The sequence below is a fragment of the Scyliorhinus torazame genome, chromosome 16, assembly GCF_047496885.1.
Source record: "Scyliorhinus torazame isolate Kashiwa2021f chromosome 16, sScyTor2.1, whole genome shotgun sequence".
Classification (NCBI taxonomy): Eukaryota; Metazoa; Chordata; class Chondrichthyes; order Carcharhiniformes; family Scyliorhinidae; genus Scyliorhinus; species Scyliorhinus torazame.
In genome coordinates, this window is record NC_092722.1 from 158,830,299 (window position 1) to 158,845,975 (window position 15,677).

Here is a 15,677-nt window from a genome sequence, read left to right on the forward strand (position 1 = left end):
TCAGTTTGCGGATAAGGCTACCTTATTCGATCAGATGACAAGCTTTAAAAACGTTTCTGGGGAAACATTCGATTCCGATGGCTCTGATGACCCAAATAGGTCAGCCTGCAATAAAGCAGAATATGGAAGATACACTACTAACAGGATGGCAAAATCATATGGCTACGAACAGGTTCCAAAACTATGGAAGGAGATCGGGACCCAGTAATTATGAAGACAGAAACCTAGTTAGAACCTACAATAGGAAGATGAACCCCAGAAATGCACGGGGCATGATAAATCGATGTTTCCGATGTGACTCTCAATATCATTATGCCTTCAACTTACCAGCACATTATAATAGAGTGTTTGAAGTGACACATGACAAAAAGAATCAGAAGAGGAAAAAGATAGTGACCAGAAATAAGACATTGTCCTATTACCAAGCAGTTTTACGCCGGTAATGAGGGTGTTGGTTGCAGAATCTTTCAATTGTGTTGTATTGGACAGTGGCTGCACATCTACTGTGTGCGGATTTGACTGGTTAAACTGTTACCTGGACTCCTTGAATGCTGAAAATTGTAACAAGGTTAAGGAATTTGAAAGTTCCACGAGTTTCAGGTTTGGGGCTGAAAAGTGTGGTGATCCCTTGCAATATTGCCGGAGTGAATCATTTCATTAGCACGGATGTTGTATCAAGTGAGATACCTTTGTTTCTGAGCAGACAGTCGATGAAGAAAGCACACATGAAACTGGATATGGAACAGGATAAGGCAACAGTTTTTGGAAAGATGGTGGACTTACAATTTACACATTCGGGACACTATTGTATTCCATTACTGACAAGTAAGGTTTCAAGTAGAGTTGTTAAGGATGATTTAATGGCAGTTGAAAATGGACTTTAGCTGATAAAAAGCTTGTTGTATTAAAATTGCATAGGCAATTTGCACATCCGTCTCCTTGGGGGCTGAAAAATTTACTAAAGGATGCAGGGGCAAGGGATGACGACTACACTAAACTGATAGAACAGGTTAGTGATGGCTGTGAAGTTTGTAGGAAGTACAGAAGGACACCAGCACGGCCGATAGTAACCCTACCTTTGGCCAGGGATGTTAACGACATTGTAGCCATTGCAGATCTGGGATAAAGCCAATAATATATTTATTTTGCATTTTGTAAATTTAGCAACCAGATTTAGTCAATCAACGATTGTACGAAGTAAAGAAAAGGGAGTAATTCTGGATCAAATCGTGGAAAAATGGATAGGGACAGGAATGGGCCCACCGGCAAAATTCCTTACGGACAATGGGGGAGAATTTGCTAGTGATAAGTTCAGGGCTATGTGTGAAAATGTGAATATCACAGTTTTGAATACAGCTGCGGAAAGCCCATTTAGTAATGGTGTCTGTGAAAGAAACCATGCTGTAATCGATGACATGCTCCAGAAAAATTTGGCAGTGAGACCGAATTGCAAGCTAAATTCAGCTTTAGCATGGGCGGTACATGCAACGAATTCATTGCATTCCTATCAATTAGTATTTGGTAGAAATCCTAAAATTCTGTCCATTTTGGATGACCAGCCTCCAGCTTGGGAAGGGACGACAATTAGGTCTGCCTTTGCTGAGCATTTAAATGCATTACATAGCAGTAGAAAAGCTTTTTTGGAAGCGGAAGTCTCTGAAAGAATTCGCAGAGCTTTAAGGCATAATGTACGGCCATCAAATACCGTTTTTCAGCAAGAAGACATTGTATACTATAAGAGAGACAATTTTAATGAATGGAAAGGCCCAGCAAAGATCATAGGCATAGATGGCAAAACAATTATTTTGCAACATGGCAATCAAAATGTTGAGGGTACATTTATCAAGGATAATGGATATAGACAACAAATTTTCAAATTTAGACAGAGCAGACAGACATGACGAGGAACCAGTGTCATCTGGTACACACGTGTTACAGAACTATGAGGACCAGTTAACTGATATAGACAGGGTTTCTATAGAGGAACACAACACTTCTGATGAATTAGAACAGGTCATTTTTCCGAAAGGACAACTGTCAAAAGTTGGTACAAAAGTGACATATTTGCCAGAAGGGTCTAGTCAATGGAAGGATGCAACTGTTACTGTAGAGCAGGGAAGGCCACTGGAAAGTATAAACATTGGTTGAATGTACAGCATTCGGGGGAGGGAGTCAAGACAATGGATTGGGAACACAAAGTTCAAAAATGGAGGGCACGGAAACGCAGTGCCAGTTCAGATAGTACATCGGACAGTGAACAGGTCTGCAGGAAAAGGTTGAGAACTATTTAAAGGACATCCCACAGCAGAAGGGAAAAATCAAGCAGCAGTACAGAATGAGATATTAGGCGGGAGAGGGGGCGTAGTTTATCAAGGTCTCGGAACATGAGTAAGATTACAAATACTAATAGGAGTAGAAGCCCACATGCATGTGAGATTTTGGTGGCTTCCAATGAATTAGATGAAAAAGTTATCAAAGATGCCAAACAGCAAGAACTGCATAGTTGGACTGAATTTTGGGTATACACGGAAGTACCGGATAGGGGACAAAGAGCTCTATCCCACAGATGGATTTGCACGGAAAAGGTTCTTCCAGGTGGATCTTATAAGGCAAAGGCCAGGCTTGTGGCAAGGGGATTTGAAGAAAACATAGGAGATCAGGATTTAAGGGTAGATTCACCTACGGCAGGAAAGGTTATTTTAAAGATCTTCTTGGCTCTATTAGCCACAAAGGCATGGAATGCAAATCTATAGATATAAAAGCTGCCTTTTTGCAGGGGCATCAGCTCCAGAGAGACATTTTTCTCCGTCCTCCTAAAGAGGCAGCTAACACAGAACGGGTACTCTGGAAGTTGAACAAATGTGTATATGGATTAAATGATGCGTTTAGAGTGGTATTTTTCGGTAAGGTCAGTTTTGTTAAAGTTAGGCTGTTGCCAGTTGAAAGCAGATCCGGAAATGTTTTACTGGCACTGTAAAGGAAATCTTTCTGGCAGCTTTACGATGCATGTCGATGATTTTTTGTGGGGTGGGACTAGTGATTTTGAAGCTATTGTAATCTCTGGTTTGAGGAAAGAATTCAGGGTTGGAAGTCAGGCTTCCGGTGCATTTAAATATATTGGACTGGAAATTGGACAGACTAAGTTAGGGGCAACTTTACGTCAGCAATCTTGTTTGGAAAGCATCAGCCCAATAGCAATTAGTCGTGGCCGAGTTTCACAAAAAGACGCAATGATTTCAAAGATGTAAAAAGAGCAACTGCGAAGTTTAATTGGGCAACTGAATTGGTAGGTAGACAAACTAGACCGGATGTGAGTTTTAATGTCTTCGCGTTGAGTACAAAAATGAATGATCCCAAAGTGGAAGGTGTAATAAGAGCAAATAAAGCATTGGTCAAACTAAAAATGCAGGAGTGTGTTTTGAGGTTCCTGGTTTTAGGTGATCTTCGGCACTTGAAACACATAGTTTATAGTGATGCGTCCTATACAAATTTATGTGATGGGGTTTCAAGCACAGGGGGGTTTATAATTTTCCTTTTGGGACACAATGGAAAATGTTGCCCTCTTGTGTGGGAAACAAAGAAAATAAGGAGAGTGGTCAAAAGCACTTTGGTTGCTGAGACATTAAGTCTTCTGGAGGCGGTGGATATGGCTTTTTGTATATCTCAGATATTGACAGAAATTTTGGGATTAGGGAATTTAGGTAATATACCTATTGAATTGACAATAAATCCCTGTGGGAAAATGTGCTCTCGACAAAAAGTGTCAATGAAAAAAGGTTAAGGATAGACATCGCAACTTTGAAGCAGATGTTGGACAGAGGGGAAATAGCAAAAATTAAATGGGTCGACAGTAGCTATCAATTGTCAGACTGTTTTACAAAAAGAGGGGCTCGTTCACAGAAACTTTTGGATATTGTTAATGAAGGGCGCCTGTTTCTGTGACTGTTTTTTTTCTTCCAAAATGAAAAAAAAGAAGGGGGGAAATTGCGTGTGTGTTTTTGAGTTTCTTGTAATTTTGTTTTCACCTAATTATTTTTTTCTCCAAGGAAGGGGTAAAGAGACATTTCAATTAGTTGTCTCATTTATGTTAAGTAACCAATAATTGACACTGATATGTAAAGGGGCTTCAGGTGGCCTTTGTGTCAGGTGATGTGATGATAGAGTTTTGTGCAGAGTCTGTTAAAGTGAAATAAAGGTGTTTGTGAAAAGGAGCAGAACCTTTGACTCTTTATACAACAGCAGCTAAACGTCTAACATAGGAGATGATAAGGTTCAGGCCATCCGGCAGGCACCAATACCAAAAGGATCCAACGGAGCTCCGTTTGTTTTTGGGCCTGGTCAACTATTACAGAAGTTCATCCCGAACTTGGCAACGGTTTTGGCCCTGCTGCATCTGTTGTTAAAGAAGAGCCAGTGGTGGATTTGGGACCGACCGCAGCAGCAGAGAGCGTTTGACAAAGTAAAGCGGCGACTGTTGTCTTCCCACTTGATGACTCACCTTGACTCTGAGAAGCCTTGTTGGTCACATGTAACGCCTCGCCCTATGGAATTGGGTCCATCTTCGCACACAGGACGGACGATGGTACTGAGCAGCCCATTGCATTTGCTTCACACACCTTGGCGTTGGGAGAGCAAAATTATGCCCAAATAGAAAAGAAAGGTTGGCATTGGTGTCGGCGTTAGACGATTCCATCAATATTTCTATAGCCATGCTTACATCGACCATAAACCGCTTTTGCGGCTATTCAAAGAGGACAAGGCAATTAGCATGGTGGCATCCGCCTGCATTCAGTGTTGGGCTCTCCTTCAGTGGAATACGACTATATTCTGGAACATCTCCGGGGATGAAGATTCCCCACGCAGACACTCTCAGCTACCTCCCACTGCCCTTCAGCGGCATCGGACTAGGTAGTCGCACCTTTCATTTTATGGACTCATTACCGGTAACCGCAGTCCAAGTAAAGGTTTGGACACAGCTGGACACACTGCTGGCCAGGGTCCGCCACCACATTGTTCTGTACAGACCCAGGTATGGGCCCTCGCTAGTCCAGTTCCCAGCCCTTCAACTGTGGTTGAGTTGCCCCGCTGCTCCCTGTAAACCACGCCAACACCTGCCTGGCCCTCACACCTTTCGACTGCTCACCTCTCGCTAGGATGGCCGGCTGAAGTGACAACAGCTTGTGCATCTGGCCGGCTGCCTGGCAGCTGTCGGCTTTCTCTGACCTGCCCTAGCCTGACCTGGCCTCTATTCTTTATGTATTTGGTTGCCCTCCTCCCCTCCTCAGCCCTGGCCTGGTGGTTCATAGTTGCCCCACTGCTCTATCGACAGCTGTTGGCCTCGCTGAAGGCGAGGTCGTGACCTCACTGTTGCTTCAGGCTGCCGGGCCCAAATGTCGGAACCCTAGTTGCTGCTTTACTGACGTTAACTTCAGAAATGTGTGACGAGAATCAGGAGATCCGTCTGAACTGCTCCCAAGTCACCACCACCTCTCAATGTCTGGGACAGTGTTTTCCTGCTCTAAGGGGGCTCCACCAATCAGAGCCCAATTGCTCTACTTTTCTTGCAGGATTGAGTCTATCATGTAAACTGTTTGATTGAGGTACGTTCTCAAAATTATAGTTTGACAACAAAAATAGGTTTTAAACAGCCTTGGTTGATTAATCCAGGTTGTAGGAACAGGTCAACACTCCTGCCTCAAGATCGAGGAAATGTGGAAAAGCTGGAGCATGAAACATTTCTGAAGTAGCAATACCTTTACAGGGCATGAGAGGCTCTTTTTATTGATTCCTTATTCCTGATAATATTTACTAAATCTACTAATGTAAAGGTTTGTAGCTCTTTTAAATGCTTGTAACCCATTCCAATGTTGAAGTACAGGGTCCATCAAAGACAATTGTGAATGCATTGTCCTTAGCTTATATTCCTTTTGCTTTACTATTATTATATTATTAACTTATTAATTGAATTATTTTATCAAGTTTAAAATAATAAAAAGGGGGAAGATGTTGGATTCAACAATTATAGAGGGGGGTCCTTTAAAATATTAGCTAAAATGATTCTTGAAAATTACTGAATTTGTAGAAATATGAGGAAGTTATAATCATTTGAATACTGTCCCTGACTGCCTCAAATGTTACGAATAATGTACTACAAGTGCTGATATGTCACATTCGACAAGCTTGAAACAATATCGCAACTGAGATCAGATGTGACGTAGGGAGTTTGAATGTGGGACAGTTAATTAATTAATTTGGAGTAATTGATTAATGTCTAAATTGACCAATCGCCTGTTAAGTGACTGACTCTTTCCTCAACGAATCAAGGGGGTCTCAGCTGAGAATTAGAACCAATGAAACTAAGTAAGGGGCTAAACCAGATAAGGAATCCCTTAAGAATGTGATCCGTCCAAATGATTAGCAGGGAAATTACAGCCGTCAGACAATCCTTGGAGCATTGGTAAAAATTTCTTTTCAAGGCCTTGTTGAAATGACTTTTAGTTTTGTAAATCTGAAGTCACTTTTATCTTGAAGTTTTTTGCTTCCACTTGTTGGTGTCTCAAGGACATTTCGAGAGACTTAGGAAAAAAGTATTTTCCAGTTAATGTTGTGTGAATGTACCAAAATGTGTTCTTAAATAAACAAACATTGCTGAAATTCATTCAACCGGACTGACTTATCTGTAAGTGAGAGATTTGATGGTAGGGCTCAAGGGGTAGCGGTAATGGTCAGCAAAAGGGTACGGTCCAGATGGAGAAGGTGGTTGCAGATCAGGGGGCAGATATGTGAATGTGACAGGGGCACTGGAGGGGAGGTTCGTGGCGCTGGTAAATGTATATGGTCCCAATTGGGACGATGTGGGATTCATGAAGAAGGTGTGTGGGGCCATCCCCGATTTGGACTCACATGAGCTGATAGTGGGGGGCGACTGGAACCTGGTGCAGGAGCCAAGATTGGACAGGTCACAGCCACGCTCGTTGGTCCCGTCAGGGGCGGGGGGGCAAAGGCATTGGCTGGGCCAATTGTGGAAATGGGAGGGGTGCATCCTTGGAGGTTTCTGCATCTGAGAGAGCGGGATTAGTCATGGATCATGGATCAACTTTTTTGTGGTTGGGAAAGCTCTGCTGGCTGGAGTTAAGGGGTCGGAGTACTCGGCAATTGCAATATCAAATCATGCTCCACAGTGGGTGGATATGGTACTGGAGAAGGCGGTAGTACAGAGGCCGGGGTGGAAATTAGATGTGGGACTGTTAGGGGTCTGAGGGTTCGGTGCAAAATTGAAAACGTAATTGGGGAATATGTAGGTTTCAACTGCACGGGTGAGGTGTCGAAGGCAGGTGTCTGGGAGGCCCTAAAGGCGGTGGTGAGGGGTGAAGTGACCTTGTTTAAGGCTAGGGTGGACAAAGAGGAGACATTGAAGCATCAGAGGGTAATAGATGAGATGTTGGAGGTAGATAGGAGTTATGCAGAAGATGGGAAACCAGTGAAGTTGGAAAAGAGGAAGGAACTGCAGGTGATCTTTGACCGACTATCTACCAGGAAGGCGGTGCGCCAATTGAGGCAAGCAAAGGTTGCAGTGTATGAACATGGAGAGAAGGGTATGTTAGCGGGTCAGCTTTGGAGGGAGATGGCGGCAAGGGAAATGGTTCAGGTGCGGGACGGGGCAGGGAAGTTGGTGGTGGCTCCGGATCAGATTAACAATGTTCTTGAGGAATTTTATGAGAGGTTGTACAGGTCAGAACCACCTGGAGGAGATCGAGAGATGCAGGAATTTCTAGATGGGCTGGCGTACCCGAGGTTAGGAGAGGGGGACAGGGTTACATTAGAAGGGGCGATAGTGGAGCAGGAGATAAAAGATGCGATTGGGAGGATGCAGTCGGGGATGTTAGCAGGGCCGGATGGGTTTCCGGTGTAATATTATAAAAAATTTAAGGATACGCTGGCGCAGCTGATGGTGGGGATGTCGGAACCGAGAGTGTCAATAGGGGGAATATTGGAGCTGCTGTGGGTGTTTGGGTCTTTCTCAGGGTACAAGTTAAATCTGGACAAGAGTGAGTATTTTGTGGTGTTTTGGCTGGGGGATGGGGGCAAGGGTGGAGGGGCTGCCATTCCGAATGGCAGGGACTCACTTCAGGTACCTGGAGGTGAAGGGTGCTCGGGATTGGAGGGTGGGGGGGGGGGGGGCGGGGGGGGCTCCGTAGGTACAACATTTCTAGTTTGGTGGGGAGGGTGAAAGCTGATCTGGCAAAGTGGGATGGTCTCCCTCTGTCACTGGAGGGTTGGGTACAGGCGGTTAAAATGAACATGTTGCCGCAATTTCTGTTTATTTTCCAATGCCTGCCGATTTGTCTGCCAAAGGCATTTTTTAGAGAGATTGAAGGAATGACTACCTTATTCATATGGGAGGGAAGGTGGCCAGAGTTAGAAAGGTGCTGCTACAGAGGGGAAGGCAGGCAGGGTGTTTGGGGCTTCCAAACCTGATGTATTACTACTGGGCGGCGAATGTGGAGACGGTGCGGAGCTAGGTCAGAGGGGTTTATTCCCAGTGGGTCATAATGGAGGAGAGTTTGTGTAGGGGTCGGGATTGAAGGCGCTAACAACAGCAGTGCTCCAATGGCCCTGGGGAAATACTCAGGGAGTGCGGTAGTGATAATCTCATTGAGAATTTGGAGGTAGTTTCGTCAGCACTTCGGGTTGGGGGCAGAGTCGAGGGAAATGGGTTGGGGGCAGGGTCGAGGGAAATGCCGATTCAGGGGAACCACAGATTTGAACCAGGGAAATGGGATGGAAATTTTCGGAGATAGGAGAAGAAGGGGATTAAGGCACTAAAAGATTTGTTTCTTGGGAGTCGGTTTGCAGGATTGAAGGAGCTGGAAGTGAAGTATGGGCTGTAGCAAGGGGAAATATTTAGATACATGCAGGTTCAAGACTTTGCTAGGAAGGAGATACAGAGTTCTCGGTGGAACCGGCCTCCACATTGCTGGAGGAGGTGCTGACGACGGGGGACTGAAGAAGGGGGTAGTGTCAGTGGTTTACGGGGCTATTTTGGGAGAGGAGAAGGCACCACTGGAAGGGATCAAAGCAAAGTGGGAGGAAGAGTTGGGAGAGGATATGGAGGAGGGGTTCAGGTGTGAGGTGCTCAGGAGAGTGCCTCCACCGCGTGCGCGAGGCTGGGGTTGATTCAGTTTAAGGTGGTATATAGAGCGCACCTCACAAGGGCGAGGATGAACCAGCACTTTGAGGGGATAGAAGATGTGTGTGAACGCTGTGAGGGGGGGGTGGGGGGGGGCCCAAACCATGTTCAAATGTTTTGGTCCCGTCCAAAGCTGGAGGATTACCGGAAGGAGGTTTTTAGAGTAGTTTCTAAAGTGGTGCATGTAAAGCTGGAGGCCATATTCGGGGTATCGAACCAGCCAGGGCTGGAAACGGGTGCGTAGGCAGATGTTATAGCCTTCGCCTCGTTGATCGCCTGAAGGCGGATCCTGTTGCGATAGAGATCAACCTCTCCACCCTGTGGCCTCGTGTGGCAGGGGGACCTGCTGGAATTCTTAACTCTTGAGAAGGTTAAGTTTGAACTGGGGGGAAGGATGGAAGGGTTCTACAATTCATGGGCGGTATTTATTGTGCACTTTCAAGAACTGGATTACATCGAACATTAGGATGGGGTTGGGAAGGTTGGGGAACCATGTGTTAATGGTGACTATGGGTGTTTCCTGATTCCTTCTTGTTTTTTGGTTATGTTAACGTGCAGGCTGTTTTTTGAGGTTTGGTGGGTGGATGGGATTGTTGTTGTTGATAAGGGATTGACATTGTATTCGTTACTGTTTATTGTTTGTTGGTGGGTGTAAATTTGGAAGAAAATCTGAAAAAGGAGAATAAAAATATTTTAAAAAACAAAAAATTATTTGGTCTTGATCAAACGGTGCTTGAATATTTAAACACATGTTTACATTTTTCAGCACCAGCTCACATTATACACAGCAAGTTAAAGAGTTCTTGGGCTGAATTCTCCGTTTTAGAGACTAAGTGCCGGTGTTAAAATGGTGATCTTATACGCCAGGAAAAAGGCCACCGATTCCCCATTTTGCTAGGGGCTAGCAGGGAGGCAGCATAGCGCTCACAGCTCTAGCTGATGATACGGCCCCTAGCACTTCCCGTTCAGAGGCTGCACATGCGCACTGTGGCGGCCTGCAGCGGCCGCGCTGTGCTCCATGATGGATTCAGCCCGTGGACCCGCCAAAGTAGTGCCCCCCCCATTAGCCGCTCACACGTCCCGGACCGCCCACCCACAGAGCCCCCAGCCCCGAATGACGCCAGTCCTGCCCGCGGATCGGCCCAACCCCCGACAGTGGCCCCGGACGGAGCCTGCAGCCGCCACACGAGGTTCCCGAACGGCTGGGTCCATGAGAGTTTCATGCCGTCGGGAATTCGGCCGGTCGGGAACGGAGCATCGTGGGACGGGCCTCAAGCAATGGCCTGAGGCGGTGGATAATCGGCGTGGCATACTCTTAGAGTACGCCGCTTTTCAGGGGGTAGGGGGGGGCAGAACTCAAAAAGCAGCTCTGCTCCCGATTTTGGCACAAAAATGGATTCTCCACCCCGTCGCCGAATGCAATTTCGGAGTCGGGGAGCGGAAAATCCAGCCCTATATCTCGAAATGATGAGCTCTAAATAATCTTAATGAAACAGTATAGAACATTATTTTACTTAATTGGCTGAAGTAACCTTGTTTTCCTTAATCTTCACATCATAACTTTCTCCTCTTAGGTTCCTTTGCTGAAACGAATAATTTTCAATGGGGTGCTGTATTGTTTCCAACAGTAGTCCTTTGTTTTGATCACGAGGTATTTCTTTGCATGTAAGCCTAGATACTGAGTGTTATTCAACTGCTCGGCACATAGGATGTTTCAGAGTACATTTTAAACAAAATTAAAGAATGCTATTTTTTATTTAAAGAAGTTATATAAATATTCCTAATCCATATACTGCTGATACTGTAAATGTTACAAATGTAATTTTGAAAATGGATTTGAATAATGAAAATGAAATAAACCTTGGACAATGGGTGAGCATTAGATTGTGCTGTTCAGATTTGGCACTTTATGGAGAAACTCAACTTTTCTGAAGTATGTGACTCATCAAATAATATCAGAGCTAAGGGGGTAAATTCTCAAGGAGAGTAAAGAGAGATGAATTGGAGGACAAAAATACGGCACATTTTATGTTTCTTATTTTCTCATTTCATTGTTGTTACTAGATACACAATGTGGAGGGAAACTTGACGATGATAGTGGAACATTTACCAGCCCCAATTATCCATGGAGCTATCCAAATAATGCAAAATGTACTTGGCATATATTTGTGGACAGTGATGAAAGAATACAGATAATCTTCATTGATATTCAGTGAGTAACAGTGTTTCTACTCAGTGTAACTGGATAATGTCAGAGGTATCTATGGGTTATTAATCATCACCAATGGATTTATTGAATTTTCTTAGCCTCTCGTGCCTTCCAAGAATCTGTTGAGAAACTTGCTGGTGTCTCACAAACAGCTGCACACCACTGTACCTTGAAGATCACACATACTCTTATTGCGAGAGCTGGACAGTACATTTAATTTCATCCAGATACTACCTCCTGGGCACATCAGGCAGAGGATGTTGTCACAATAGCTGAACTCCCTGGAGTGTAAGGTATGATTGATTACACCCATGTGGCCACCAAGCCCAGTCATCGTCATCGCCTAGAAGAGCTCACACTTCTTCAAAGATCAACTTGTCTTCAACAACAACAAAATCTTCATTCACATGTGCATTCACTTTCCTGGCAGCTGTCAATAGTCAAATCAAGGCAAACCTTTTTCTCTCCCCAATTAATTCAGGCTGCCTGTAGGCAACAACTGCTGAGAACCCCCTTTTATACTATTGTAGGCCTCTCAGCAAACTGAGACAAAAGTCTGAATCTTAGAATCTTAGACCTGTAGCTGAAATTAATTTGGAGATTGTGACTGCAATCTTGGGCTGGATTCTCCCAAAATGGGCCTATGTCCCCATGCTGGCGTAAAAACGTTGCCGTTTTACTCTGAATGTTCCTGGGAAAAAGTGGAGCCGATTGAATGACCTACAGGGGGCTAGCAGGGACCTAGCATAGTTCACACAGCTTTAGCTGCAGGTACGGGCCCCCGCACTTCTGGTTTGGAGTCCGTGCATGCCAGCGGCCACGCTGAGCGCCATGGCAGACTCGGACCATGGAGGGAAACACAGAAATTAGAGCCCTCCGATCAGCCACGTGGCAAAAGATCTGACCGCGATGATCTGTCCCCTGGCTGCCTGTGTGACCCGCCCCCCCGGTGTCCAATCCCCCTGCCCCCACCATGGCGGCCGCGGACTGAGTCTGCAGCCGCCGCGCGAACATCCCAACTGGCAATAGCAGGTTAGTTCCACGCCGTTGGGAACTCAGCCGGTCGGGAGTGGAAGATTGCCGGGCTGGCCTCTGGCATTGGGCCCCCAGACGCGCGGAGTACTCCGTGATCATGACGATTCCGGGTCCCGGAGAATCATCGGACTGGCGCCGGGCCTGATTTCGATGTGAAACTGGATTCTCCACCCCCGCGCCAAACGCGATTTCAGCGCGGGCTGCGGAGAATCCAGCCCCGTATGTTTGGAGAAATAAATTAGTGATTCAAAGTGCATTTGTACAAAGCAGCAATGTATTTTTATGAAGAGGCTTTAACACAATAAAATGTCCTTCCTGTCCTGTCCTACCTGTAGCTAATCCTACCAGAAAATTTGCTGTCATGTGGAGGCATTGCTTAACTGTAGCGCAACAATTACTCACTCAAGTCGAGAAGAGATGAAATCAATCGAGGCTTTATTAAGCAAGACTTGTTCCCCAGCAGCTCAGTTACAGAATGCGGCTGCTGGGAGAACTCGAGCTCTTATACTCCGCCTTCAGGGCGGAGCCAGCAGGCGGCAGATCCAACAAGGACCCGGGACCTGTCAGCCAATAGCCTCTCGGCTTCACAGGTACCATACTACCCCTAATACATACCACCGCATTCACCCCTTGTTAAAAAAGAACCTGGCGGGGTGGTGGTTCGCATGGTGGTAGGGGTTTACAAGGCTGGTCCTGGAACTAATTTCGCACAGTGGCTATACATTTAGCCCAACAGTTAATTATGTATTGGTTGTCAGAATTATTTACAAGTTTGTTTTCCTTTTCTTGTTGTGTCGTGTGGATTCCACGAGTTGAGCGGGTGCCCTGGTCGTTCTTGTCGATCGCCTCAGCCCCGGTGGTGGTGCAGGTGCTGGCTCGGGCACTGTCGTCTCTGGGAGCGGTGCGCTGTTCGTCCCTGTTTCCTTACTCCTGGGCAGGCACGGGAGGAGGACCGATCCACCCGGGAAGGGAGCGGTCGCGGGGTGCGCCGGTGGCAGGGAGGGGGTGCTCGGTATTGGGGGGGTGTGTGTGTTTCCGGCGGGCGGCAGGTCCCGCAGGGAGACCGTGTCCTGTCGGCCGTTGGGGTACGCCATGTAGGCGTACTGGGGGTTTGCGTGGAGAAGGTGAACCCTCTCGACCAACGGGTCCGATTTGTGCGCCCGCACATGTTTTCGGCGCAAGATGGGTCCTGGGGCTGCCAGCCAGGTCGGCAGCAACGTTCCGGAGGAGGACTTCCTAGGAAAGACAAGGAGGCGCTCGTGAGGCGTTTGGTTAGTGGTGGTACACAGCAGCGACCAGATGGAGTGGAGGGCATCCGGGAGGACTTCCTGCCACCGGGAAACTGGGAGATTTCTGGACTGTAGGGCCAGTAGGACGGTCTTCCAGACCGTAACGTTCTCCCTCTTTACCTGACCGTTCCCCCGGGGGTTGTAGCTGGTCGTCCTGCTCGAGGCAATGCCCTTGCTGAGCAGGAACTGACGCAGCTCGTCACTCATGAAGGAGGACCCCCTATTGCTATGGATGTGCGTGGGGAAACCGAACAGTGTAAAGATGGTGCTGACGGCTTTAATGACTGTGGCCGCTGTCATGTCGGGGCAGGGGATGGCGAAGGGGAAACGAGAGTACTCATCCACCACGTTCAGGAAGTATACGTTGCAGTCAGTGGAGGGGGGGGGGCCTTTGAAATCCAAACTGAGGCGTTCAAAGGGACGGGAAGCCTTTATCAGGTGCGCTCTATCTGGCCTGAAAAAGTGCGGTTTGCACTCTGCGCAGATTTGGCAGTTGCTGGTGGCTGTACGGACCTCCTCGACCGAGTAGGGAAGGTTGCGGGACTTCACGAAATGGTAGAATCGAGTGACCCCTGGGTGGCAGAGGTCCTCGTGGAGGGCTTGGAGGCGGTCTACTTGTGCGTTCGCACATGTGCCGCGGGATAGGGCATCGGACGGCTCGTTCAGCTTTCCGGGATGGTACAAGATCTCATAGTTATAGGTGGAGAGCTCAACCCTCCACCTCAAGGTCTTGTCATTCTTGATTTTGCCCCGCTGTGCATTATCGAACATAAAGGCTACCGACCGTTAGTCAGTGAGGAGAGTAAATCTCCTGCCGGCCAGGTAATGCCTCCAGTGTCGCACAGCTTCCACTATGGCTTGGGCTTCCTTTTCCACTGAGGAGTGGCGGATTTCTGAGGCGTGTAGGGTCCGGGAGAAAAAGGCCACAGGCCTGCCCGCTTGGTTGAGAGTGGCCGCCAGAGCTACATCGGCTGCGTCGCTCTCGACCTGGAAGGGGAGGGACTCATCGATGGCGCGCATCGTGGCCTTTGCGATATCCGCTTTGATGCGGCTGAAGGCCTGACGGGCCTCTGTCGACACGGGGAAGGTAGTGGACTGGATTAACGGGCGGGCCTTGTCTGCGTACTGGGGAACCCACTGGGCGTAATACGAAAAGAAGCCCAGGCAGCGTTTCAGGGCTTTGGAGCAGTGGGGGTGGGGAAATTCCATGGATTCCGAGCATGCGCTCGGGGTCGGGGCCTATAACTCCATTGCGCACTACGTATCCCAGGATGGCCAGACGGTTGGTCCTAAAAACGCATTTTTCCTCATTATAGGTGAGGTTCAGGGCGTTAGCGGTTTGGAGGAATTTGCGGAGGTTTGTGTCGTGGTCCTGCTGGTCATGGCCGCAGATGGTTACATTGTCGAGGTATGGGAACGTGGCCCGCAACCCGTGTTGATCAACCATTCGGTCCATCTCCCGTTGGAAGACCGAGACTCCGGGCGAAATTCTCCGTTATCGGCGGAAAGTCCGCCGATCGGCGCAAAAAACGGCGCAAATCCGACTTGCGTCACGTCGGAAAAATGGGTCGATAGACTCCGGCCCGAAATGGGCTAGCAGCGACGTAACGGGATCCGCGCTTGCGCAGTGGTTCACGCCGTGCAGCGTCATACGCGCTGCACGGCGTGACGGCTCATAAGGTCGCGCTGCTCCCCCCCACCCGACCGGAACACCCGACCGCAACACCCGACTGGATGGCTGGCCGTCGCTCAGCCCCGAGGTTCGAGTCACGCGATGTGGAGGCGCTCCTGGACGCGGTGGAGCAGAGGAGGGACGCCCTGTATCCCGGGCACGGCCGCAGAGTTGCCCCACGCCACAGCCGGCGTCTGTGGAGGGAAGTGGCAGAGGCCGTCACCGCTGTGGCCCTGACACCACGGACAGGCACCCAGTGCCACAAGAAGGTGAACGACCTCG

At 47.8% G+C, this 15,677-nt stretch overlaps 1 protein-coding gene across 1 annotated transcript in view; it reads left to right on the top strand.

Moving 5' to 3' along the window:
- The window catches only part of LOC140393168 (cubilin-like), a 367,012-nt gene that overhangs the window by 255,731 nt on the left and 95,604 nt on the right, over nucleotides 1-15,677 (top strand). The window contains exon 23 of the mRNA XM_072479292.1: nucleotides 11,255-11,402. Within this exon, the coding sequence (XP_072335393.1) occupies nucleotides 11,255-11,402 (148 nt within the window). The remainder of the gene's footprint in view (nucleotides 1-11,254; nucleotides 11,403-15,677) is intronic.